Source organism: Perca fluviatilis, chromosome 9 (assembly GCF_010015445.1).
Source record: "Perca fluviatilis chromosome 9, GENO_Pfluv_1.0, whole genome shotgun sequence".
Classification (NCBI taxonomy): Eukaryota; Metazoa; Chordata; class Actinopteri; order Perciformes; family Percidae; genus Perca; species Perca fluviatilis.
In genome coordinates, this window is record NC_053120.1 from 20,527,806 (window position 1) to 20,554,807 (window position 27,002).

Genomic DNA, 27,002 nt, shown 5'->3' on the forward strand with positions numbered 1-27,002 from the left:
GTAACCCTTGTAGTATTCCTCTCTAAACACTATCCCTCACAGTTGAAGACAATACATCCTTGTCCTTAGCCTACAAGGTAATAACGCTGTGACCGGAGGCCGTTCCAGCCCATGATGGCTGTCTGGGAGCCACTCTCTGTGGGATTGAACATCCATCTCCATGGCATGACTCACTCCATCATGTGTCAAAGATTGGGTAAGACAATACACATTTGTGTCACAGGAGGGGTCCAGCATGCCTATCTGAGCGTGTGTTCATATTGTAGATAAGCATCACGCTTGATATGAAGCTCTGCGTGTGTGTTTGTGTGTGTGTGTGTGTGTGTGTGTGTCCGTTCACACATGTGTGCATGTCTGTGTGTCTGCGTGCCTGTGTGCGTGTGCCTGTGTGTGTGTATGCCTGTGTGTGTGCGCATCCCATCATCAGCAACAGACTGTGCTTCAGCAGGTGCAGAACCTCAAAGCAAATATGAGCGGCCTGATATTACAGGAGACATCTGGCATGTGGACATTTACGCTCAGCTGTGTGCATACAGTATGCCTGCCCATTCTGTGTGTGTGTGTGTGTGTGTGTGTGTGTGTGTGTGTGTGTGTGTGTGTGTGTGAACAATATCAGCCCTACAGTTGTCAGTTGGCATTCATGCACTGTTGACTGTGTATATGAGTACATGCATTTTTTTGTGATCTTAAGGAGATTACACTGTTTCCCAATGTCTGTCCCCCTGTGTTTGTGTGCCTAATTTGATTTTGTCGAGTTGCACAAGCCCACGGCCCCGATTTATGACACAGTGCATGGCAAATACGCTGTTCTGTGAATCTACTTCTACTATCTGTCTGTAGTGCATTTCTGACTCGCCTGATTGGCCCCACACTAGGTAACTGTATGTACTTTCTAATCAAAATCCATGAACAGTTGTGTGTATGTCTACAACTCATCAAACTGGCCTCATGCACAGATGGCACACAGATAAAGATGCATGTCCTAGTATAAGTTATAAGGTGTGTGTCTACAACCATTTGTGCATTTCCAAGTCTACGTGCAGCTTTGTGAAGCACTTTGTATCTTTACTTTAAAAAATCCTAAACACATAAATTATCATTATTATTAGTAGTAGTATTGTCTGTGACTCACCAGATTGGCCTCACTGGGTGCATGGTACTTCTCTGTGCCCATGCGGACCAGTCCGTCATTGTAGAGAAAAATGCGAAGTGGGTCACAGGAAGTGACGAGGATGTAGATGCGCAGGTCAAACTTGTAGCCCTCCATCAGGAAGGGCTTGTCCAGGTACTCCTGAACGATAAAGTGTTCCTGGGCTGGCAGCTTCTCACAGTTACGGATAAGCGAGATCCTGGATAGACAGAAACTTTATTATTCCTCGGGGGGGAAATTGGGGTGTCGTCAGCAGCATAATAAAATATGGCATAGTAAAGACAAAAAAGATAATTAAAAAAATGATAGATGGCAGCATAGCAGGGACCATGAACATGACTGATGACAATGGCACTGTCTTATATATCTGTTGGAGCAAAAAAAAAAATGTATCCAAATAGTATACAGATTGTATGGGTTTAACACAATATTTCATTTTAAATTATCATGAAAAGTTGGGGACATATTACTGGGGTGCCACATCTGCCTTGATACTTTCAATCTTCAAATCATAAGATGAACTTTGGCCTGATTTTCTTTTTCAAAGCACTTGATAAAAAGTACAAGTATGAAGAGCAACAGATGCAATCAGAGGGAGAAGATGTGTCCTTGAGCATGGAATGACTCTTACATTTACACTGAAGACGTTCAGCCTTTAGGAGTGAAAGGGTCAGAGCCATTGTGCCCTAATGGTATTCATGTGACCTTCCACTGCTACAGAACCTTCAATGAAAACATATGTAAATGAGAGCGCTCAGCATGCCTCAGGGCTGGCTTGGGCAGGACAAGCTGTTTGGCTATGAGGGGCATTGAACTTTCCAAAACCTGTGTTACTTATTACCTGGTCATCTAAATAAAACTGTTAAAAAATAAATGTACAAAAAACTGGTACAACACAAATGCTGGTTTGTCTGAGAAATGCTCTGCGAGCACCTGGAGAACATTGTGATTTTCTGAAGCCAAACTCTGCAATGTCTGAATGGCACAGTGCATCAAATGCTGTAGCAGGGTCTTTTAGCTGTGTGTAGGTTAATAGGAGCAGACATTGCGCTCTGTTTCGACCTCAACTCTAATTCCTTTGCTTTGGTCTCATGTCACTGGCACTCAGGCCTTATAGTACGCAGGCCATTGCTAGCTGGACTCTAGAATGAGTTGTGTTAGTTTGTGTGTATCCATGTGGCTGTGCACCCGAGGATGAGGGGCAATCTTTTCTAAACTTTGTGAATGTGAAAGTGTGTCTGTATGTGTGTAGGTGTATGCATGTGTGCAGGGAGGGTGAGGGGTTGTTCCTAAACAATCTCCCACTATGTACAAGCATCGTGACTGACCTATATTACCATCACTTATAGTTAAGGCCGACTTGGCCTAAATTGGTTACATGCACAGCCTGGAAGGCTCCTTCATACACATGCAAGCAGGCACACTACACACACAAACACAATATTTGGCCAAGATGTAAAGATCTGATTGTTCAAAAAGTACAGTTTGAGGATTTAAGATATTGTGGCACCAAGCCACTAGAGTGCAAACTTTGTTCTGCTCTGTAATCACAGCCAGAACATACAGTATCCTGGGAACAGTGCGACCTATGTTGTTGTAATGTAACCAAAGAATTCACCTGCTCGATTAACTCTAATGAAGCAAAAACACTGGAGCATTGTTAATGAGCTTCTAAGGCTTGATTTATGGTTCTGCGTTGAATCTACGCGTAGGTACACGTAGATACGAACCCTACGCCACACCCTTTACGCCGTGCATCTCGACACCCGACGCCGCATTCCGGACGCTGCACCACTTACTGCCGTGCACCTTACACCGCACTTACACCGCACTTACGCTGCACTTCACGCCGTCTACTCGACGCTGCATCTACCGCACTTACCGCCGTACCCTACACCGTACCCTACATCGTAGCCTGTGTAAACCTAGACTGGGATCAGGTATTGCCTTTCAGGTTATGATCTTAGTTCAGCAGTCGTCTCTTCAGAGGCTTGATAAAACCTTTCCAGCTTGTATATCCGCCTTAGTGTAATGCTGTTGGTCAGGTTTATTAATCACGCCTCATCACCACTTGCTCCCGCCAACTAAAATACTGCAGTATTATAGACGAACACTTCATTGGCCATCTTATCACAGTGCTTGAACAGAAAAGAACAGGTACAAGTTGATGGTAGGCTGACCGACGATGCCTAACAGGCAGACAGCAAGTTGAATGATGAGGACAGGGTTAACGGTGTGAGTTAGTCAAGGAGGAGTAGCTGAGGAGAAGACGACATGATTGATGAGCTGGGGTGTCAGATAATCACGGCCCACTCTCCCCTGCCTATTTAATTTGGCACCGGAGGGGATCTCGCCTTTTTTAAGCCTTGCACGCGCTTTTATTTTGTTTCCCTTATAACAAGCTGCGCTTCAGACACAAACAATAACTTAATTTAGCTGGCCGACGGAAAAAAAAATTACAGAGGGTAGATATAACTTAATTTCCTGCCGCGTCACACCATGCAAAAAAAATTTGAGAAAAATCTAATCTTGTGAGCCGCCCGCCGTTGAGTGGTCGAGCTAAACTTATCATCTTTCATATTCTTAATGTATTGCTATTATTCAGCCTTTGCTGCCTTTTATTCTTTAATAAATAAGGGCTTAGTGCAGCATGGAGTTATAAGTAATGCTCACATTATACCAGAAAGGACAAATTCAAAGAGAATTAGAGGGAGAGATGAAGCACACTGAGCTATTTGTACTTCAATATCCCCACCTATTGGTGCCAGTGATGAATGCACTCCAAAGTATTTCTTCACACATTCACTTCAGGGATCACATTTTCAAAGAATTAGAAGTCAAAAAGAATACTAGATAAATGTTTCGCAATCTGAGCCGTTTCAATGTATTCTGAAGAGTTCAAGAGAGCTGTATGCAATGTGCAAAGCAAAAACGAATTATTTTTAAAGGACCCTGTATTTTAGCCAAATCATAATATTCACAGTCTGGCCTGCCTTTTACTTTATGTTTTATTTTATCAAACAGAATTATTTGTAAAACCCATCACAATTGAATCTTTGAACTTGAAAACACTTGGCATTTCCACTTTATTTTAGTCTATCCAGGCTTGACATCTGCGCAGGTCAAATCATAGTAGAATTCTGTTTTGAGTGTCAAATGATTTGGTTATGGCTCATACATAGAACATTAGAATCAGTTTCTGGGTTTATTTTAGAGACAATTTAGGATACTTGTGTTGTTGACCACTTCTGTTGCATCCATCCAGTGGTTTGTGATGGGAAAGGACTGAGCAGAGAAGCCTAAATTTTCCCCAGAGAGCTTCCTAATATTCATCACCAAATCTCCCAGTCAGTGGTAGCTGGAAACCCTCCAGAAGCCAGAGAGCTTTCATACTAGATGAACAAAACCAACTACTCAAAGCAAAGGAGCTTAAAAATCAACACCACCCCCACAGTCACCTATGCTTAAAATTTTCAGTGTTGTTGACAGTTTTGTCCACCCCTATTTACACACATTAAGCCGCCTACACATGATCAGCTGTAAAACCGTGAGGTAGGGCGCAGAGCATAGTGCAGACACTTCAGCGGTATACATCATCACTTCTGGCTATCTCACATACAGCTGTTTTCTCATAGAATGAACTTTGAAAGTTCAGCAGCAACAAGGTTAAAGTTTAAATAATATGAACTTTGAGCGCAACACTCGTGGCAATTTTCGAGTGGTGGGCACTACCACCTGGTTGACACTGACGCTCACCCCATACGAAACAAAAGTGGCACAGCCAGAACAAAGCAGTCACACATCAGGTGCCTTTAGGGGGACAGAAGCTTCACCACAGGTGTGTTGATTGCTGAAATTTCACATTTGAGTGTACAGGTGTACCTGGTCAATGTAAGCGGCCTTGTCACCATGCCTCTTTACTGATTTTCTAAATGCTTCACAATTTCAACTATCAGGATCATACCATAGAAATGTGTAACATCACAACCTGAGATAGGCTCTCACCCCATGGGATTGCAAGTATGAAATATGCATTCAGGTACCACAGCCCGCTCATCTTTTGATAAAGAGATGCTATTGTGAGACAGAGTCCCCTGCAGCAGCCATCTTGGTCCATTTTCTAGTCTGACTGGTCTCTGCTGATGGTACCTCATAAAGGAATCCAATAATCACATGCAGAGACCTTCAGGGAAGGAACTACAGTAACTGCCAGGGACTGTGTATGTGTGTGTGTGTGTGTGTGTGTGTGTGTCTCCTGATTTATGTAGAGTGTGACCATCGAGGACAATGAGGCCAACAATGAGATTCACCACACCATCTCAGCTCAAATACTCAATCTGGTCTCGGCTCTAGGTAATGTTATTTCCATAGACACCCATGTCAGGGTCACAAACCTCTTATTGCCTTGTTTTGTTGTGTTTGTCCTCTATTTGCTCTGGAGCAAATTTTTTCTCCTCCACTCACTCACTATCTTGCTTTCTATCTTCTGCTTCTGTCACTCTCTCCTTCTCTTTCGTGCACTGGCTTCCCCTGTCAGTCGTATAGTCAGTGTGTTAGATTGGGGCACTTTCTAGCCTCTGACCTACCCGTGACCCATGGCTCCGTTGGCGGGTTTGACGATAAAGGTCTTCTGCTTGCGCTTCCTGCGGAGCTCCTTGACATAGTTCTGGAACTGAGTGTATTCGGCTGGGAAGATCCAGGTTTTGGGAATGAAGCTGTACTCTTGAGGCTGGCACTTGATCATTCTGGAGAACGAAGAAAGGGTGTGTGCATGGCAGTAAAGCCACATTTTATACTATTAGAAAAGTCATGTATTTGTACTTTTTAAAATTAAAAGTTACATTTAGCATTTTCCTATCAGTAAAAATGAATGTTGTGCTTTTACAGCAGTGTCTTTCACTTATTTGGCTTGTAATGTTGGAGTGCTACAAGTACCCAGTTGTGACATCTTAGAGTGCCAGCTGGCTAAACACTGAGCTTTGAAATGCTCTTGTTTTTGAACCAAATTATTCTCATTTGAAAACTTACTTGGACATGTTTCTTGCTAGGCAGTCCTTCCGGCAGATTTCGCCCATGCCAGGGAAATGGTTAATTCTCTGCAGAGGGACAGGAAGACATAATAATGTTGTTAGGGCCATTACGCCACTCAATTTCACCCCCCACCCCTTCATAAAAATGAGCACATTAAAGGCAGCAACCTGAAGTGAGCTTACAATGTTCTGACATTTATGCCCAATTACGGACTCAAAACAAAAAGGTGACGCTGAGACCTTTCTCAACCCTTATTTAGTTTACCGTAGGTTTTTTTATATTTTAAAAGGTTGGGGAGGGAAGAGGCGAGAAAAAAAAAACGATCAATCTCAACTCCGAGGGGCCGAGGTAATTGGTTCTGCATCGCAAGCTCCTGCAGTGACAGTTGAATGAATTGCTTTGAATGCGCCGAAAGGGGGGTGGGGGGTAAAGGAAAAACTCTGGGTTTTCTGTATTCTTTGACCAAATGAGCCTGAACAGGGGCGTTAATTAGGCTCGTATGAACTGAAACTTGACAGCAAACTCTCACAGTACATCACTAAACGGAAAAAGGAAAGAATTAAAAGAGGGAGAGAGCGAAAGCAGAGGGAAAAAAACAAGAACGCAGAGTGAAAAAGGATCCCGTGATTATTATCCAAACGAGACAGACGTAATTAGGGATTCGGAAGAGATTGCACAATTATGCCAATGCCGCGAGACGACGTAGCTTGTGATGGGAAATCAAAACCAATTGTTGAGGGACTTCTACTTTTCTACTGAGAAATTATCTCATGAAACACCATAGCAGTGCGATAGAGCAAGTGAAAACAATTGGCAGCAAATCACCAGTTCTATGTGAAAACATTAGCCACATTGCTACATGTTAAGCTGTTACAGTATTTGTAATATTCAATCTACTTAGCTGAACTCTTGCTGCCCCGTCCTAACAAGCCATACTCTTTTTAGCCTGTGATTTAATCGATCATTAGTGCCCAGTCTAATCAAATAAGCACTCAGGAAGATGGATGGCTAACGTTCGTAGCTGAGGGGGAGCAGTAAGTACAGTCAGCAGGACAGGGAGGTCAAACAGAGGTAAGATCACTTTCAGACTAGTACACAGAACTCAAAGCAACCCTTATTGTTTAGGCCCGTCTTGTCAACATCACCGGGGAGAGCTGAAACCTGCCCTCCACCCCGTGTTGCTCACAACTTGTCAGTCTACCTGTCAATCTTCTTATCTGTCTCTGTTGTTCCCTCTCACTCTGTCCACTCCTCTTTCCTATTTGCTGTCTCCCTCTTACCTCCCAGGGTCTGAGTGAAAGCAGATGGGCACGTTCAGGGTCTTCCTTCCATCTTCACTTTTTTCATTTTTTTCTATTATATTTTATTTCATTCTGACATTTACTATTACTACTTTAAACCTAATCTTTTTTCCCTGCTCCATCTGTCCCAAATGTCTCTGTATACCATCCCCTTTCCATCTGCTCTAATCTCTTTTTTCCTTATATTTTTTTTTACCTACTCTTTTATCTCTACTGGAGAAACAGAAACATGTATTTTAAGGCAGGGTGGTGTGCAAACACCTCTTTTTCATGGCAGAAAAACTGAAACTCGCGAGGTCAGTTATTTGGTGAAGATTTTATGACTTGCCAAATGAATAGGCTTCAGGTCAGGTTTCTTCACATTTTAGTGCAAAATATTTGCATATTTATAGGCTTGGAAGAAGGCCTTGAGTCCCACTGGTTTAGTGGTTTGTAGAGTTTCAAAAACATACCTAGGAATGCTTTGTGCTGTAATAAGTTCAAAGAATCTGCAGAAAATCATTTCATGTTTATCTAACTCTAACTAAAAGAGTTTTTTAAAGGAAGGGATTTGGTTTTCTTTGTATGAAAATAATTTAGATAAAATTCTCTAAGCATGGGAGGGTTACAATTGCTGTCATAGTTTAGTTTCATCCTTTTTATCCATTTCTTCTTTCATTTCAGAGGATTTGGGGAAAATCCTCCCTCAACTTACGAGTGATACACACATTAGAGGCAGGTTATTTTGTGTATTTTTGTTTGCTTTGGTTTACCTTTAAAGTCAGCTGAACACATATGATCTTTTTCAGAACTACTGCTCGAGACTTTTCCCTTGCAAAGTTACATACTGTACATCCACTGGGAGCTGATCAGTATCATGGTCTTTGGCTGCTAGCCACTGAGCAGCTTTATTGGAGCATATTGTAAAGGTTAAGATCCATTTTTTTCCTGTTCAGTGCAGCAATTGGCTCTGACAACCTTATTCTTAAGCTCTCTTGTCTAACCTCTAGGCTACGGAGCCTCTGAACAAGGTGTGCTGACTTGACATGGTAGCGATGCAGTGTACCTGATAATTCCTGAGCTCAGCGATTTTCTCGTGCTGCACGGCCGAGTCATTCCAGATGAGGTTGGCGGTCTCGTCATCTTCCCGGGTCTTGATGTAGTCCACCTCTTTGATGACTATACGAACTGGGAGAAAAAAAAAACTCACATTAGATTGTATTCCATTATTAAAATTAACTATGCAGTCGTTTAAATAAATTTTCATGATCACAAAGTAACTTACTATTATAGATGCAAAATGAGAGCAAGATGTGACTTTGACCCACAAATTAAATATTTTTTTTACTTTATAGATCAATATTTCACTCAAACATGCTGGGCTTCATTTCTGTTTTTGCATACATTAAGAGAAAAATTAGTCCGGGAGACGATATATCAAAAAAGCTCACAGCAATATTTGCCATTCATGGAATGGTTGCAGAGCAGCCAATCGTAATACCTCTCTTCAAAAAGATAAATGAATTGTCTGTAATGCATTTAAGTCCCAATGGAAACCCCACAGTATGAGAGATAGGTGGCAAGCCCATTTGGACATTAATCCGACAACTATTCATTATTCAGTTAGTAATGAAAAATTCATATGCCCTAACGAAACAAGGTATTAATTAATTTCTTGAAAGCCTTCACAAACCTGGAGAAGGCTTGCCTAATGTTGCATGATGGCACATGAATGGGAAAAAGGTGTTTCTGATGTAACTTCATCCATCTGTTAACGCTGGTAGAGGCTAACAGTGTTTAGCTAACTGGAACAGGGAGGGTTTACATCACAGCAGGCCTATGCTTACATTTACCAGCAGGGCCTTTGAGTACAAAACTATAATCAATCCTTTCTTACACATCTCACGAAACAGGCATCCTAAGGGCCAGAGTGTACATTCCCTTCTCAGTGGGTGGAAAGCAAATTTCCAACACCATATTCCCTGACCTTTAACCTTTACCTGTAATACTATCAATTCTAAAACAAAAAAGACAGGTAACAGCAAAAATGAGCCATCCATCTGGCCCTTAGTGTTAATTTTCCTTCAAAATAGCCCTGCACTACTCTCAGAATGGCCACTGTGAGGGTCTCGTCACAGCAAGCAAACTGACTCACAGCTAGACTCTCACCTACCTACAGGATCCAGGCAGCCCCCAACTTCTACTTGCTGCTGCTGACTCCTTAGTTTCATTGGTTGTAGTTCACCCCTGAGAGCTGTGCTGCCACACTGGCATATACTGACCATGTGAGGAGTGCTTACTATGCTTCTGTTTGCCCTTCTCAAAAAAAAACGTACTGCCAAGTTAAATTACCTCAATAAAGATTTATGTATGTATGTAAGGCTGAGCTGTCTCTGTGTGAACTGTTGCTGCAACTCTATTAGGTTTAATTTAAGACATTAAATAACAACGGCCTCCTTCAAACATTCCCACCACAGCAAATTTGATTTTATTGTTGGGAGTAAAATCTGCAGTGTATTGTTTTATTGTTGAGACATTCAAAAACATGGTGATTTAATTTTGCTGTTTTGAGGGACTGACTGAGCCATACTGAGGGCTGTTTCCAAAGTTAATATACAGTTCACTGTGTCACAGTACATTAATCCTGTCTGCAGGACCAACCAAATGTTGGTTTTGCTCCCTCGTGCAATTTAGATGAGGAAAATATAAATATAAATTCAGATGCTTGAAACCTGAGGCTCTGTAGTAAAGGCTTAGTATGCACAATGTAGCTAGATCTGACATAAAATTAGCTTACCAGTAAATATAATAATTTACTGTGTGTTCATCAATATTAATAGCATATTCAACATGTCTATGTAAGTAATAACCTGAAAAAAGAATAACTAAAGTTATACTAATCCTACAACTGCAGCTACAACCACAAACACAACTGCTAAGACATTTCAGGCAACTCGTTTTGTTTTCTGACAAAAAAACATCAACACTAGGATAATGTACATCAATGAAAGGCTTTCATCACCCATCTCAAAGAAAGCCTCTTTTCATCCTACACTAGCTTCATCATTAAGACAAACTCTGTGATCAAAATATATCTTTGTAGACTGACATTTCTGTAGTGTATATTGCTGTTTTACCTCCTTTTTTAAACCTGTTTTTATTGTAAAATATCATTGAACATTTTGATGTATTGTATTGTTTGTTGTGGTTACTGTGATTTCAAAAGTGTTAATATCATTTGAAATAGGTTACCGTACCAATCTCATATTTGGTGGCAGTGACATTGGCGGTGATAGTGCCTTTCTTCTTTTTGGTGCGCACTTTTCTCTTCCCGCTGCTCCGGTACGAGCCCACAGATGGCCCGTTCACGGGGGACGCTCCTTGATCCTCTGGAGGAAGAGACAGCATACTGTACAACAACACTAGATACAGTCACAGCTTGTGCTCCAGGCTGAGGGGGGGTGCAGGAGTTGCTGGAGTTTTGTAATATATTTTTACTCACATCTGCAGGGAATTTAGTGGGGCCTGTTTATGGGGCTAGGGTGTAACTGAATTAGGCATCTAGTTCGCTATAGCTGCATGCCTCATGATCCTTCATAATGTGTGTGTGTGTGTGTGTGTGTGTGTGTGTGTGTGTGTGTGTGTGTGTGTGTGTGTGTGTGTGTGTGTGTGTGTGTGTGTGTGTGTGTGTGTGTGTGTGCTTCAGAATAGTACGGATTATGGCAGGCAGGTACCTGTAAAGAATATGCAAGCCAACTAACCATCTAACAGAATACCCCTATCAGTCCTGAGAGAGTTGGACCTCTCTTACTCACCTCCTTCATTGGGAGGGGAGGGCATCTCAGGGGCTGGAGAAGTGAAGGGACAAGCCAAGCTTTCTGCCAGGCTTGGCGGGAGGGCGGGCCTCACAGGGTACTCACAGCACCCTCGAAGGGCTCTCTCACACTCGCAGTAGTTAGTCTTCCCTGCCTTGGGCTATATGGACGATGTGGTTCAGGATGGCCCAATGGATCATCTGAGCATCTCCCTGGCGCCTTTCGGCAACATAAACAGCAGCAGCAGAGTCTGAGTGGGCAGGGGAGTTAGAAGGGGGGGCACAGTGGTGGGGAAGAGTGGGAGGGGGAGGGCCTCTCAAGGGGTCTACACAGCCCCAGCTTATTTACAGCCACAAGAGGAGAGAGGGAGGTAGGGGTGGACAGAGGGATGGATAGGAATGCCTGTAGAAGAGAAGAAAAAATGTATTTTACAGTAGTTGTAGGCTGACTGCTCAGAGGGTGACTACAGTGCACACTGTGGATCCGTGTGTATGTTCTCATTGGAATGGAGTGCATTAAACATGCTTTTGATGTAACGCAGTAGCAACAGCAGCACACAGGCCTATCACAGGCTTATCACAGGCTACATCAGTCAATCTGACACCGAGCGTAACAGTTCAGTGAGAGCTCTGTACAGGTCTGACACTGCAGTACTACTAACGAAATAATCTAAAGCTGTGTGACGTCAGCTGGACTAATTGGTATTCCGTGGAACCATTGTGAAATACAGTATTAATGTGATTGTCAGGTAAAGGGTTTGCAGAATCTCATTGTGTCTGATGCTTGTGCCAGCTGGGTTTCATTGTACGGCTGAGAGGTCACTTCATTCAAACAGATGGCATCTTTACAGTGGTTTGTTAAAAGGATGCTTCAGGCTATGAAGTGGTGTGGGAAATTAACACCAGTTATCAGCCAAATTCTGTTATTGTTTGGCTGTGGTCTGAGAGTGTGTCTTCAAACCACTTTTGGGGGTAATCAACCATTGCTGAGATGCCCTATCACATTTAATTTTTTGCTGGCGGGGGCAGCATAGTGACTCAGTGGTTAGTGCTGTTGCCTCACCGCAAGAGAGGACTATGTTTGAGTCTTAGTCTTCTTTGTGTGTGGTTTGCATGTTCTCCTTATGTCACTGTGGGTTCTCATGTCCAAGTGCTTTAGATTCCTCCCATTTTCAAAGACAAAGCAGCATTCAGGTGGACTGCAGACTCCAAACTGCCTGTAGGGTATGAATCTGTGTAACTCCGTCCAGTGATGGACTGGCAAGCCATAAATTTACAGCATGCTTGGACAAATCCAGCTGCTCAAGATCCTCGCAAGTCAAATATATAGTGCATGTAGCTGCTCAATTTTGAGTCGACAATGATCCAATTCTAATGAATTGAGGGGTCGGATAGGAGCTGCAAGATAAAGTCTTGAGATGATTAACAACTCTGCATCAATGCATACAAGGCAGTTTCCTCCTCAGCCTCTGCCTATGGTTGAAAATAAAATCACAGGTTCTACTCAAGATGTTATAATTTTGCATAGGTGAAATAGCCGCTATCAAAAATGTGACTAAAAAGATGTAGGGTATCAGTCCATGAAGCATAGTAACACTACATAAACTATAAATCATAGGTAATATATACCAGTTATGCCACATCTACAGTACACTGGCTTTGGTGCCTCGTCTGCATTTCATACAGAGATCAACAGCAACCTCTAGTGGTGAAAATATACTGAAAAGCCCATTTCCTATCTACCTGTGTTTACCATCCATGCACACACAGATAGACCTGTAGGTAATACATGTACACATATGCACAACAGAAGATATGCACTTGCGCTGACTTGAAAAGTAACCCTATCGATTCAGCATCCTTTGGACATATTAAAATGGGGGAAACAATCCAATCACATTACTCGATAACTCAGTGGTCTTCACTGTCAGCCTCTTGGTTTGCCTGCGGTAAGCGCAAGACATTGATTCTGGAGAGGACAGAGACTGGAATGAGATCAGCACAGAGGGGAGAGCAACAACAAAGAGTCAGGGTGATAAAGTAAGGCAAGCTGTGCTTGTGCTTTTGACAACCTGCCCCCACCTCCCAGAGGTGTACTGGCTCTCTGTACAGTAGGCAGGGAACACTGTCTCTATAGGAGCACTGGACCTTGGTGTCATGTAATCCCTCAGGAACAGGGGCTGACAGAGGAGCACATTCGCAAATAGAAATTCAGTTTTCAAATATCTTCTCTGATAATGTGATTACATTTCTTTCCTTGAGCCTTTTAGAGTAAAATGTTAACATTAGTTCTATCTAGGCTTGTTTGCCTGACTACCATATAAGGTCACAGTTGAGGTTGATGTGGCATCACGTTTGAATTGACCTCAGTGACCGTAGTCACATGCCATATTACAGTCATGTGAAAAAATTCGGACACCCATGCTAAAGTAAAAAGAGGAATAAAAAAATCATCTTTTGGAAATTTATCTTAATGCCTTAATTCAAAAAATTAGGAAAAATTCAACCTTTAAGGACACCAATTTTGTTTGTGAATGAATAATGTATCGTAAATAAATAAATGTTCTTCCTTAAAATACAGGGGGCATAAGTAAGTACACCCCTATGTTAAATTCCCATAGAGGCAAGCATATTTTTATTTTTAAAGGCCAGTTATTTAATGGATCCAGGATACTATGCATCCTGATAAAGTTATTAAAATAGACCCACATCATCACATACCCTTCACCATATCTAAATATTGGCATGGGCTACTTTCCATAAAATCATCTCTCAATGCAAATCAAACCAGCTATTAGGCTAACTGAAATAAAACCATGGCAATCGTGAGATATGGTGAAGGGTATGTGATGATGTGGGGCTATTTTAATTCCAAATGCCAAGGGAACTTTATCAGGATGCATAGTATCCTGGATCCATGAAATAACTGGCCTTTAAAAATAAAAATCTGCCTGCCTGTATGGGAATTTAACATAGGGGTGTACTTACTTATGCCCCCTGTATTTTAAGGAAGAACATTTATTTATTTACGATAGGCTACATTATTCATTCACAAACAAAATTGGTGTCCTTAAAGGTTGGATTTTTCCTCATTTTTTTAATTAAGGCATTAAGATCAATTTCCTAAAGATGATTTTTTATTCCTCTTTTTAGTCAACTTTAGCATGGGTGTCCGAATTTTTTCACATGACTGTATAGGCTATATACATATATTCATGTTTTAAATCTATCATCTATTTATCTCACTCCATTCGCTCATATCCCATATCTCATTCCTTTTTCTCTTTACATTTGTGAAATAATGTTGGATAAACTTAATTTTACACACAATCCTCATATGTATTATGCTCAAGCATCTGTGAGCTGCTGGTATCTTGTTTCCTTGTTTTTGAAGTTTCTATTAACGTTCTGGTTATTTTTCGTAAGATTGTGGGGAATACATGACAACATCCACAAAATGTATCTACTGTTAATCCTCTGACGCAATGACACTTTTTCTCCAAGAGAGTGAGCCAAAGGGCCACCACAGCAGAGCAGAGCTGAACAGGCAGGACTCCTGTGATGATCTCATGCACTTCCCCTTTGCCACACACAACACAGAAAGGCTTCATTGTAGAGTCAGCTCTTCATGCTGCTCATCTGCATCACTCTGTCTCACGGGCCCTAAATGCATGACAAAAGCATGTCTGTCTTTCAGAGAATTTGGGTTTGTGTGTGTGTGTGTGTGTGTGTGTGTGTGTGTGTGTGTGTGTGTGTGTGTGTGTGTGTGTGTGTGTGTGTGTGTGTGTGTGTGTGTGTGTATATATATATATATATATTTGCCTGCAGCATTTAGGCTCATCACAAACATTTACTGAAACAATAACAGGAAGTAAAATAATTCTAGTTGAAAACTACCAATAGGGCGCCTGGGTAGCTCACCTGGTAGAACGTGTACCCATATACAGAGGCTTAGTCCTCGACGCAGAGGTCGTAGGTTAAATTCCGACCTGCGGCCCTTTGCTGCATGTCGTTTCCCCTCTCTCTCCCCTTTCATGTCTAAAAGCTGTCCTATCTAATAAAGGCCTAAAATGCCAGTAAAAAAAAAATCTTTAAAACTCTACCAATAAATTCATCTTCACACTGATATTATCCCTCCATCAAAAGGCAATAGTACTTCAAAGAAAAATATGGTACTCCCTTTTATATCAAAAGCAAATTCAAAAGGACAGCACAGATAGCTTCACAAAAAGTGTACCAAAGGAAAAGCTGAACTAAAGCGGTAGACTGTTTATTCATGACAAGCGATGTCACACCTATTACACAAGTCCCTTGAACAACCAGTGATATTTCCCTGGAGGGTTTGTTTTATGTTCTCCTTGCCTTACATGAAGCTGCAGCTTGTAAGCAGTCGTCAAATACAAAATCAATAGAGCTGCTTGGGGAAGCACCACTTAGCCTTGTGTCAGCAGAATTTGCAGACACAAGTTCTTTCTCTACATGCAGTATGCTGCCCAAGTCTTGCCATTACAGCAGTGCAGGGACCTTGGGGTATGTAGAACATTACACATCATTGACTGAAAAGCAAATAATTTTCAAGTACAAAATGTTCCTGTTGTCGTATACAGTAAATAGTATAAATTATTTTTCAAGGTCTAAAAAATACAGTATGCTTGCAAGATCCCTTCCATAAAAACTATTTCTATCATCCATTTGGTCGCTGCCACCACATTGTCCTCCCATGAAAAATGATAGCTGAGTTTGCGGACTACTCTCACATGAAAGTAGTTGGTTTAGAATTGCCAGTGGATCTAAACTTAGCTCGAACCAGTGACCCAACTCTGGCTTCGTGCCTTCTTCCAGATATGAGTATGAACAAGTGTGGGAGCCGTCAGCCCACGGGGTACTGAAATACACCAACTAACAGCTGAATGCTAAGCCTAACTTCATCAGAGAGAATGGAGGCAAAATGGTTAAATCTAAAATTCAGACAGTGACGTCGAAAATGCTATTAAACCTTTATAAACTACAATCTTGCCTGACCTTATTTTCTGTAAGACAAAGTGGAGCAAATAACTTATGGTTGCAACAATGTGCACATAGCCTGTTTGTTCAAAAGCACTGCAGCATTGTAAAAAAGTAAGCTTTACATGTATGCAGGTGTATCATCACCACATATGAATACAGGTTTAACTGTTACATTGTACACTGTAAACATTGCTATAAATTCAGACCTAATTCTGTCTGATTATTACCAGATAAGATGTCAGTCTACGGTTCGAAAAAAGGCTGCTGACACAAACAATATGTGAACTGCATATCGCATGTAATTTACAGTAAAAATCTAAACCTGTATCAGATAGCAACCAAGCCTAATTGCTTGGATATTGTAGGTAAAATGCTGCAATGGATATCCTTAAATATTAATCCAAAAACTTCAGGATGCCAACTGTAGCCTGCACAAAAATAAAAGATTATACATATCATATCCTTCTTATATCTCTGGAATGAGTCCAGAAGGCAGGATATCCATCCAGAACTCATATGTTATGCTGTTAATATTATGTAATCCATCTGCTCTTTTAGGAATGGTCATTCCAGGGTGATCTTTCAGCATGTGGTCTCTAAGTAGCACACTGAACTATATATAAACAAACAAGAATACATAAAATGGCTCTTTAACAACACATCCCTCGTGTATTTAGCCAGGCTCTGAGCTTCCTCAGCTAAACGTCAGTAATAGTCTTGCATGCCAAGACAGATTTCTTTAGGGTACATGCAAAGCTAGCCTGAGCTAAGAAGCTATGCTACTAAGAGCAGCGAAGGGACCTATGCTTGTCACAGCATAGCAGTCAATATGGTATCTTCCAGATCACTGAAAGGATAACGTTAGTAGGCCATCCCCTTTAACAGATCTTGACTGTATTTCAGGATTAGCGCAAGATGGATTTCTTAAACCTCGCATGTAATAAATGGATAATAGGTTATTTCAGGAAAATGGTGACGCTCACAAATTAAATGTCACAAACCCTAAGCAGGTGTTGTATTGCTATAAATAAGTTGCTAGCAAGCGGTAGCTAACGTTAGGTGGCTAGCCACTTGTATAGGTCAGGTGGAAGGATCATACAAGGAAACAATCTGGCAATGTGGCTATCCAGTCAACTTGCTACCATCAAATGTGGCGTTACAGCAGCGTTAATGTTTAGCTGCCCTGTGAATGAGGGCCTTTTCATTTAATGTGGCTTCAAAATGAAATACCAAATTCCTGAATGATGCTGTCTAACAATTCAAATGAAACATAATGACCCTGGGCTACTCCACAGTTAGCTTAGCCGCACTAACGTTACCTTGGAAGGGATGGAGAGGCGAAAGCGCACTAGCACGTTAACGTTACCTTATTTAGCTATTCCAGGCACTGTCAGTGCAGCTCTTTTGCTGGTCTCATCCGACCGACAAAGCCGCCGTTAAGTGAGACGCTGGGGTCTCTTTAAAGAAACAGTCCAGACCCGAGAGTATTTTAAAGAATATAACAGTGTTTATGTTGTGTAACTGCGTTACTACTGAGAACTGACGATGGTTGACAGACACAAAAAAAATCAGTATCTTGTAGTCCTCTTCTTGTATGCAATGAGTGCTGGAGCGAGTCCATGGGCTGAACCATTCGCTCTGTGAGAGGGGGGAACCTGAATGAAGTGCTGAAGTTTACATTCTGGTACCAACGTGACGTCTGGTGTACTGTAGGGCGTACATGTTCATTCGGCACATTATTTAATTTTTTAACTCTTAACTAGTTGTGAGTGACAATAAAAGTCGTACCAAAGCTGCGAGGTATATTTCGTACACGTTTTAGGTCATTATTTAATTAAGGTTTCGGTGCAGCTCTTCCTCCGCAACTCGCTGATACAAACACAGGAAGCTACCTAGCAACTGTGTCGCTGACCATGGTGCTAAAAATCAAGCCTAACGATTATCGGTGCGTCCCGCTCGAGGTCCTTAACGTGCCATATATATATATAAAACGATAAAATAATGTGGAAACATTCATCAAACGGTGTCAAAGACTTTTGCTTTCCTACTCATATTAAGTGAATTAACGTTACGTTACCTATATTTTCCAAATATCCTTTTTTGACGTGACTTGCAAATAATTCTGTTGTTCACATTCAGTCAACTGAGAAGTAAGGTTTTAAACCAGTTCAGAGCATTAGTTTAGATTTTTCTTTACTTAATTTTTTTTTTCAATTTATTTTCCCACCATGACATTTGTTTCAACTTTGTGATTGGTTCTTTGCAGGAGCATAGCACAAAATTCTCGACCCTGTAGGCCTACAAAGGTATTCTCTATGGCCCCTCACGCACCTATACGGCTATTCACTCTATAGTATCTTTGTGGGCCTCCTCACATGAGGGCCCTATATACGCTACCAGTCCCATTTTTTTCCTTTCCCCCAGTCCCTCACCCATATTCCTTGACTATGTTTTGCAATCAAAGGCATTCCCTTAGATTATAGTACTTTCGCTTTTTTGAATAGTTTGTTTAGATGTGTTTATTTTTCAGACTTATTCAACCATTTCATTATATAGCCTGGTGCTTTATTTCAACACCTCAAAGACAATGAAGTCCTAAAGTTGGCTAACAGGCACTTCTGAACAACTGGCTTTTGAAACAAAGTGTTAACCACACAATGTCCCTCAGGTGTATGTCTTTGTTAAAATTGTGGTATTCTGATGTAACACCCCTGATCCTTGCAAGGTAATTCTGTTCTGTCCCTCCTTGGAAGTCAGAGCTCCCATCAGCTACAAAAGATCACCCCAGGGAGATCAGTGCAATTTCTAAGGAATTTTTGCTAACATGACCTGAAATTGAGTTGGTGAGTAAAACTAGTTACACAATATATAGGCCTAGCACTTTCCCCTACAAATAATTGTATGATTTCACATAAAAGCAAAAACATTAGAAGAACGAAGGAGTGCAAAATGCTACAAGTAGTGGGCCCATACTGTAGCCTGCCTCAGCTCTTACAGATGTGCTGGAACAATTTGTCAATTTGACATTTGAATTCTGACTTAAGTAACTTGTGAAATTATTTAGTTTTTACATTTTATAGTGCATGTAGTTATGGCTTGTGATCCACAATCACCTGCAGCGTTGCAGATGCAACTTAAATTACAATTAATTCTCAAAAGGTAAGAAGTAGAGCTTTTGTTTTTCATTTGTATTATAAATACATAACTATCAGTTATCTATTCATTTAACCTTTGTTCACAAGATGAGATCAGCTCACATTTATTCATTTAACCAACATATAGGCTACGTCAACTAAAACGTATATTATTGAAAAGTTCCAGTGACTGCTAATGCCTCTCATCACAAGGATTCACTTAACAGGGTTTTTATGTCTTCAAATCCAACCACAGAACTGCGTGTGGTCAGAAGTCTGCATGTTTCTTCCAAAAACACTTGACTTTGACGGATAACATCACTTTTTATGTCTGTAAAGTTGTGTATAACTGTTCTGTCAAAAATGCTGCATTCAAAACTCATAGGAAATACAGATACCTTAATTCACGCTTGCAAAATTAATACATTTCATCACTTCATTTTGTGATCCGAATTATTAACTGTTAGAATTGGCTGGATATTTCCATTATGGCAGATACTGCGGTTTTTATTGTTATATTAATACTCATGAACAAAGTCCATAACTTTATTAGTGGTGGTGTTTTGATGCTGAAGTTAAAAGATATCGCTTTTGCTGCGTTCACCATCTCACTCATGGCATGTATCAAAACATTTATAACGAATTAACATGATGGATGACATGACCAAAAAGCATGAGAAATATTGTGACAGTCGAGGCTCCCTCGCATTTTGTGCCTCTACGTGTAATAGTAACACTCTAGTAATGCTACAAGATATGCACCTTTTACACCTATAGGCTACCTATGGTCTTAATGTCTCAGATCTCAATAAAATGTGTCGCTAAACATTTTCTAATGGTATGAACCATTTTCTTTGTGTCATCACTAAGCATCATATTTGACTGAATAGCATGTGGATAGAAAAAAACCTAGATTAATGTATCCTGAGTGTAGCATATCTTTTAGAAATATTTCCTTGTCAACAAACCCATATGTGTTGCCTTTGAAGATTAAGGACCTTTGGCTCACCATGGCAATACCAACAACAACAACCACAACAACAACTACAATAATAATAATAATAATAATAATAATAACAATAATAATAATAATTATAGCCTAATAATAATAATAATTGTGAGGGACAGATTTTAGGCACAGAGTGATCATTGGTCATCGGTGTCATCAAAGTGATAACGTCTATGTCTAAGTAAATAATTGCTAAATATGACTTGCATGTATATAACAAACTACTTTTACATAATAAAATCAAATAAATGTGATCTATGAGAAACTATTCCACTTCATTTTCAGTTATATAGCCCTTTAAAGCAAACCAAAGTGCTTCACAAAGACAAAAACATACAGTATGTTTACAAGCATAAAACACACACATATACAGTATACTGTACATAGATATAGTGGAAATACAACACGATTCATGTTGAAACAAGTTGAGACACAAATTGAAACCCTTGAAGTCAAATAAACAGAAGAAAAAAAAAAAAAAAAAAAATATATATATATATACACATACATGCATACATATATATGTATATATATACACATACATGCATACATATATATATATATATATATATATATATATACACATACATGCATACATACATATATATACACATATGTATAGGCTATACATACACATGATATACTATACACACATATAGAGGCTACATAAAAAGGAAAGAAAATCGGTTAAGCATAATTAAAATTAAAAGCCAGAGAAACCTACGATTTCCGATCGGCATTTAAAAGCAGCATTTCACCCATCAAGTCTGTTCTGTGGGTATTCCCATATGACGTGAACGCAGCACAAAACGACAGCAGGCAGAGGTGAAAAGTCTGGATCATGTTTTCATTCCAGCGTAGGCATACTTGAACGACAAAGGACATTGTAAATAAAGATCAACAGGGCGGTTAGCAGAGCACGTCGAGGTTCTGTACACAAAGAGAAGACATTGATGTTGTTGTTAGCCAACCAGCTAGCACAAGCTGAAAGCTGAAATTTGTTAGCTAGCTGACGGAGGACCCTGTTAGCTAACCGCCACCATCATCGCTCCTAGCCAGCTGTGCATCGCCCTGTCTTCCTACGATGGGAAACGCAGCAACTGCCAAGAAAGGCAATGAGCAAGAAAGCGGTAAGTTCCTGAAAACCATCCAGCTAGCCTGTTAGCCATCTAGTGTTAGTAATTGTACAGCGTGAGCTTGCTTATCATAACGTCTGTGGAGAGCAGCCTTTAGCAGTTGTTGTCCAGTGTTAGCAGACAATACAGTAATATGGGCTGCAGAGACGAACCATCTTTGGTAGGGCAGTTTACCAGGTGTGTTGGCTTCCTCGTAATGGTGTCTGTTTGCTTATCTCACTTGGAAACAGTGCCACAGATGATGCAGCCAGCTAATTACTTAAGTAACATTTGTGCAGATGACAGAGGTCCTCGCCATCCTGTTGGAGGTTTACCACAGCAGTGAATGCAAAGAGAGATCCTTGCCTCAACGAAATGAAAAAGATTTTCTTATTTTCACACTATAACGTTAACTGAAATCATCAAGGCACCATATTTCATTTCCAAAGAGCTGATATCAGCTGCCTGGAGCCAGATAACATCAGCAAACATTGGTTTCTACTAAAGCTGCAGTACAAGGCCTAGTCACTGCCAACAACAAGTACCTGAAAACAGACAAGTTGACCATGGCTGCTGATGTGGTTAAACCAGGCTTAGGATAAACAAGTGTTTCGGTGTCTGGGGCTGCAAAATGGCCTGCAACATTTTCTATCCAACGTGATGTGTGAACTCACCTTTCAACAGGTTTATTGTAAATTAAAATGTTATTCCTCAGGTTAAAGTCACTTACAGTGTTGTGTTGATGCTATACAATCAAGTAAAGGTAGCTCCCATCCTAGTCGCTTGAAAGCACTATCCAGAAGGTACTCTCTTGTGTTTAGTGTGCATTCGTCAGTAATGACCAAACTAATCCACTAAACTGTCTGGAGAGCACTGATCTCGACCTGCTTTTTGATTGGCAGTAGTCCATACAGTCTCACAGCCTTGTGACTTAAGCCACCTGTAGTTTCTGTAGGGAGGCATTAAGGGTTGCGTAAAATAACACTTGCGTAAACGGCAAGCAACAGAAACACGTTATTGGTGATTTTGTTTTTATTGTAGGTATTATCCAGAGGGGACCGAACTGCTGTAACTCCAAAACAAACCCACATTTCTAGTACACTGGCATTAAAAAAAAATGCAGCATGAGGGTCAGTTCCTTAGAGTGATTTTAAGCATAGGGGAAAGCTCATTGAAGGACTGCATTGTTACACTTTACCACCAGAGAGCACGATAACCTGGAGATAACTTTTCTCTTAGTCAGTCAGTGGGTGTTACAGTTTCCTTATCAGCACTCTGAATGCACTACAGCTGTGAAATGTTTTTGACATAACCTTTAGAGGCTGGCCATATTGTGTACTTTGCTTACTGTGTATACCTTTGTCAAAACAACGTCACCATTTGCATTGGAGACTAATATGTGTTTTCCACACCAGATAGAAAAAGTAGACATGCAGTTGGCCGTTGAACTGATGCAGAGTACTTGAACAGGAAGCTTATTTTTTTTGTGGTTAGCCAAGCATTGCAGTAAACTCGGCTGCATACAGGAAGTTCATATCACTCATTGGTCTTCAGTCTGAAAAAAGTTGGTTCGCCTGTGACTCTTTCCAGTCGCACATCCAAGACATTTGTCTCGAAATGGCCCAGGGAAAGGACCAATCCTTCGCCAGCCGCCTTTTCCATAGATGTCGTAAGAGTAGCCAAGAGCAGAAAGGACAAGAGAGTGAGGTGCCTCTTATCTCTGAGTTCACCATCATGTGGGATAAATTCAGTAAGTGTGGCGTGTTGCTTTTACACTTAAAATATGTCTGCCACCATCTGCGGCTCGAGCAGGACGAGTCTCAGCTTGCGTTTGTAAGTCTTGTTTGTAAGAAAACTGATTTTAGATGAAGCTTATAAAATGAGCCAAGTGGCGTATTATGCCCTACAAGTCTTTTAATAGGTTAAATCAACCTTTTAAGTTTGATTATGTTTTTGTTTTTTTCATGTACATGGTTGTTCATTATTTTGTCAGGTCTCCTAAAACTTGCACACATTCTTGATCCACCAGAGACAGTAAAAGCAGCTTTGTAGAGTAGGTCATTTGTGGTGCTTGCATCATCTTAATATCTCTGTTTTGTGTGTGTGTGTGTGTGTGTGTGTGTGTGTGTGTGTGTGTGTGTGTGTGTGTGTGTGTGTGTGTGTGTGTGTGTGTGTGTGTGTGTGTGTGTGTGTGTGTGTGTGTGTGTGTGTGTGTGTGTGTGTGTGTGTGTGTGTGTGTTTTCTGTTTGCTTTTTATACTTTACCTTTTCAACCACTGTTTTATAGTCTTTGTGACAGTTGTTTGTAGTTTAACAGTATTATTAGACTTAGATAAAGACTACCTACTGTGAAGAATTAAACCAATTTCAACTTTGTTGTAAAGAACTAAAATCCCTTGACTGTTGCTTTAACCTACAGTTTTCATAGACCATTAAAGAAATACGACTTCCAACCAAAATAATCTTCTTGTTTCTATGTAGAATATTTGAATCAGGTTTAACTTCGATCATAGGGATGCCTTGCCTTGTCTTTTTCAGTGTCATTTTGTTGTGTGTTGCATTTAAACCACTTGAATCTCAAAATGTTCTTGTTTTATGCACTTCATAAATGTTTCTTCCTCTCTTTCTCTTTGCCATCATTTCCATCCATGTGGGTGAATGTTCCTGCAAACCCTTGGTGAACTGTAGAGACTTTTGGTATGCTCATTTTTCCATGAGCCATCCTAAGTCACAGAGAGGTTTATTCTGCAGTTTAGGCCTACCAGGCTTGTATTATGCAACATCTAAATATTACTAAGTTTGAGGTTAATTAGGATAGTCTGTTAACATACAGTTTCTACATAGTCCTTCAATGCCAGGTATGCATTTCAGTCAGCGACAGCATACCAAGTGCACCACCAACTAGACATTAGTTACCTGCCACGACTCTGTGACTTTGGACATCTCATGTCTGCTGGACCCACGTTTGCATTTACTCACAACAAAGCACACCAACCGCACCACCAACTAAACATTACTTACCTACCGCAACTCTATAACTTTAAACATCATGTCTGCGCCCGCTGCACTACTGTGCGCCCGCCTCCCGTATACAATGCACGACCACTAGACATTAGTTACCTGCCACGACTCTGTGACTTTGGACATCTCATGTCTGCTGTGACTTTCACAATGCACTGTCTTTCTAATGCCTGCACTGTAGCCTCCTCCGTTATGTTGTGCATTTTCTCTTTCTACTCTGCCCAGTATTACTGCCCCCCCTTTACTCCCACCTACTCCTGAAAGGGATGCAGAATAGCTTGTCTTTGATTTGGCCAATTCTGTAAAGTCCACATGAGCTCTTTGCATCACTTTATTAATAAAAAATTCCTGCTTTGACGTGTGGTTTTGAGTTTTGTTAAAGAGGTATATTTTTTGCTGTTTTTAAAAAAGGGAGCCGAATAGCTTGTCTTTGGTTGCGGAAATAAGCCACATAGGCTCTTTCATACTTTTTAATTTGCTTTAGCTGGTTTAGTTTTATTTGAGGTATTTTGCTTTGCTGTTTAAAGTTAGCTAAGGATCTGCCTACAAAAAGGGATGCAGAATAGGTTGTGTTTGGGTTTTGGCCCAATTCCTTAAATTCCATAGCTCTTACATACTTTATTAATAAAAATTCCTGCTTTGACGTGTGGTTTGAGTTTTCGACAAAGTGCTTTTTAACTGTTTGCATCAAAGTACCAGCCGGTGCATTCCCCAGACGCGGCGTTTTCAACCACTTTTAAAATCATTTTATTCTCAAACATGGAACAGCCTTTGTTTTTCCACCACTCCATACGTTATTTATGTCCACTCCCTTTTTCTTCATTTGCTATTATTGAGACACAAACATGTGAACAGCCTTTGTTTATTTTCCTGAAACACGTTAAACTATGCCAGTTTGTTATTTCCCTCAACATGCTAACTGACCTTGTGTGAGTACCAAATTGCTAATTGTAAAATCACACTTCTGTCTCTTTTTTTATAGTGAAAGAGTTCTTAGCTAAAAACCAAAGAGATTTTTTGTGGGTGTCTAGTGAGTTCTTAGCTGGGCGAGGGATTTTTTAAAGAATGGGGTTATTCCACCACAGATGAAGTCGTTCCCTATTTATTTGAGGCTTGGAATTTTCAATGCTTTCCTTTTTATTTGCCTTCCACAGGTTATGTCTCTTTTTATAGTGAAGAGTTCTTAGCTAAACCAAAGAGATTTTTTAAGAAGAAATGGATTAATCCACCACAGGTAAGTCGTTCCTAAGTTGATTCCCAACTAAATTTTCCTTTCTCGCTTTTAGGCGTGATTGTTTGGCCGGTGTTGGTGATTGATTTTTTTCCTTCCCTTGGCAGTTTGTGCTGCTTCCTGGATCGACTGACCTGGAAGGGGTGCGTTGTGTGCCATAGAGGCTTTTATAGCAAAAACATCTCTACCTAGCTTATGTGTTTTTACTCTGAGCTTAATGGAGGCAAAATGTCATACCAGTTACATCTATAAGAGCTGCAATTACACCAAACTTACAAGCAGAAATGTAAGCAGTCCAATCATTAGTTTGCTGTCTTCACTATCAATTATAATGTTTCCTCAGAGCACAACTGGCCTGGATGACTTTGATAGGTTCAAGACTCTGGGGACTGGCTCATTCGGTCGAGTTATGCTTGTCAAACATAAAGAAACGAATCAGTTCTACGCCATGAAGATCTTGGACAAACAAAAAGTAAGTGTATGCTTTTAAAACTGTTTACCCATCTCCATAAGAACTCAGGGTAGATCAGGGTAGTCTGTGGAAAGAAAACTCCTGCATGCTTGACAAATGCTGTAACTACATAAATGCTGTGCATCTCGTAAAAAGGAAATGGAACGCTTCCTCTCGTGCACTGCCAGCATGTTATCGTTGAAAACCTCAGAGGCACTTCACATGAGAGTTTCGATCTTTAAATACTGATGTGAGAGTTGTAGGAGGAGGTTTAGCGTTTACTGTCAACATACTAAAAATTTCTTAAAACATCTCTACCACAAAGCTTATGTGTTTTACTCTGTAGGCTTAATGGAGGCAAATGTCATGGTTATCTATGGAAGCTGCAATTACACCAAACTTACAAGCAAGGAAATGTAAGCAGTCCAATCATTAGTTTGCTATCTTTACTCTCAATTATAGTGTTCCTCAAGCACAAACAAGCCTAGATGACTTTGATGGGTTTCAGGCTCACCAAAGACAGGCTCATTCGGTCGAGTTATGCTTGTCAAACATAAAGAAACGAATCAGTTCTACGCCATGAAGATCTTGGACAAACAAAAAGTAAGTGTATGCTTTTAAAAAAAAACTGTTTACCCATCTCCACTTAAAAACTCAAGGTGAATCAGGGTGTCTGTGGAAAACTCACCCATACTTAAAAATACTGTAAAACTACATAAATACTGTGCATCGTAAGAAATGGAACGCTCTCTCATGCACT

General features: G+C 40.5%; 2 protein-coding genes across 8 annotated transcripts in view; one reads left to right on the plus strand and one right to left on the minus strand.

The window, feature by feature from the left end:
* ttll7 (tubulin tyrosine ligase-like family, member 7) overlaps positions 1–17,910 on the minus strand; it is a 70,919-nt gene extending 53,009 nt beyond the window's left edge. For 4 of the 5 annotated variants that reach the window (XM_039811364.1, XM_039811365.1, XM_039811366.1 and 1 more), the window contains exons 1-7: positions 17,649–17,910; positions 11,277–11,678; positions 10,719–10,850; positions 8,528–8,649; positions 6,179–6,246; positions 5,737–5,895; positions 1,133–1,349 (exon numbers count right to left, since the gene is read on the minus strand). In XM_039811364.1, the coding sequence (XP_039667298.1) occupies positions 1,133–1,349; positions 5,737–5,895; positions 6,179–6,246; positions 8,528–8,649; positions 10,719–10,850; positions 11,277–11,301 (723 nt within the window). In that variant the 5' untranslated portion in view covers positions 11,302–11,678; positions 17,649–17,910. Of the gene's footprint in view, positions 1–1,132; positions 1,350–5,736; positions 5,896–6,178; positions 6,247–8,527; positions 8,650–10,718; positions 10,851–11,276; positions 11,679–17,601 lie in introns of all 5 variants that reach the window. The other variant, XM_039811363.1, reaches the window with a different exon arrangement.
* A 3,283-nt stretch (positions 17,911–21,193) lies between these two features.
* prkacba (protein kinase, cAMP-dependent, catalytic, beta a) overlaps positions 21,194–27,002 on the plus strand; it is a 15,826-nt gene continuing 10,017 nt past the window's right edge. Inside the window, exons 1-5 of one of the 3 annotated variants that reach the window (XM_039811697.1) lie at positions 21,194–21,555; positions 23,131–23,290; positions 25,543–25,583; positions 25,774–25,794; positions 26,135–26,263. In XM_039811697.1, the coding sequence (XP_039667631.1) occupies positions 21,541–21,555; positions 23,131–23,290; positions 25,543–25,583; positions 25,774–25,794; positions 26,135–26,263 (366 nt within the window). In that variant the 5' untranslated portion in view covers positions 21,194–21,540. Of the gene's footprint in view, positions 21,556–23,130; positions 23,291–24,227; positions 24,237–25,542; positions 25,584–25,773; positions 25,795–26,134; positions 26,264–27,002 lie in introns of all 3 variants that reach the window. The other 2 variants (XM_039811698.1, XM_039811699.1) reach the window with 2 other exon arrangements.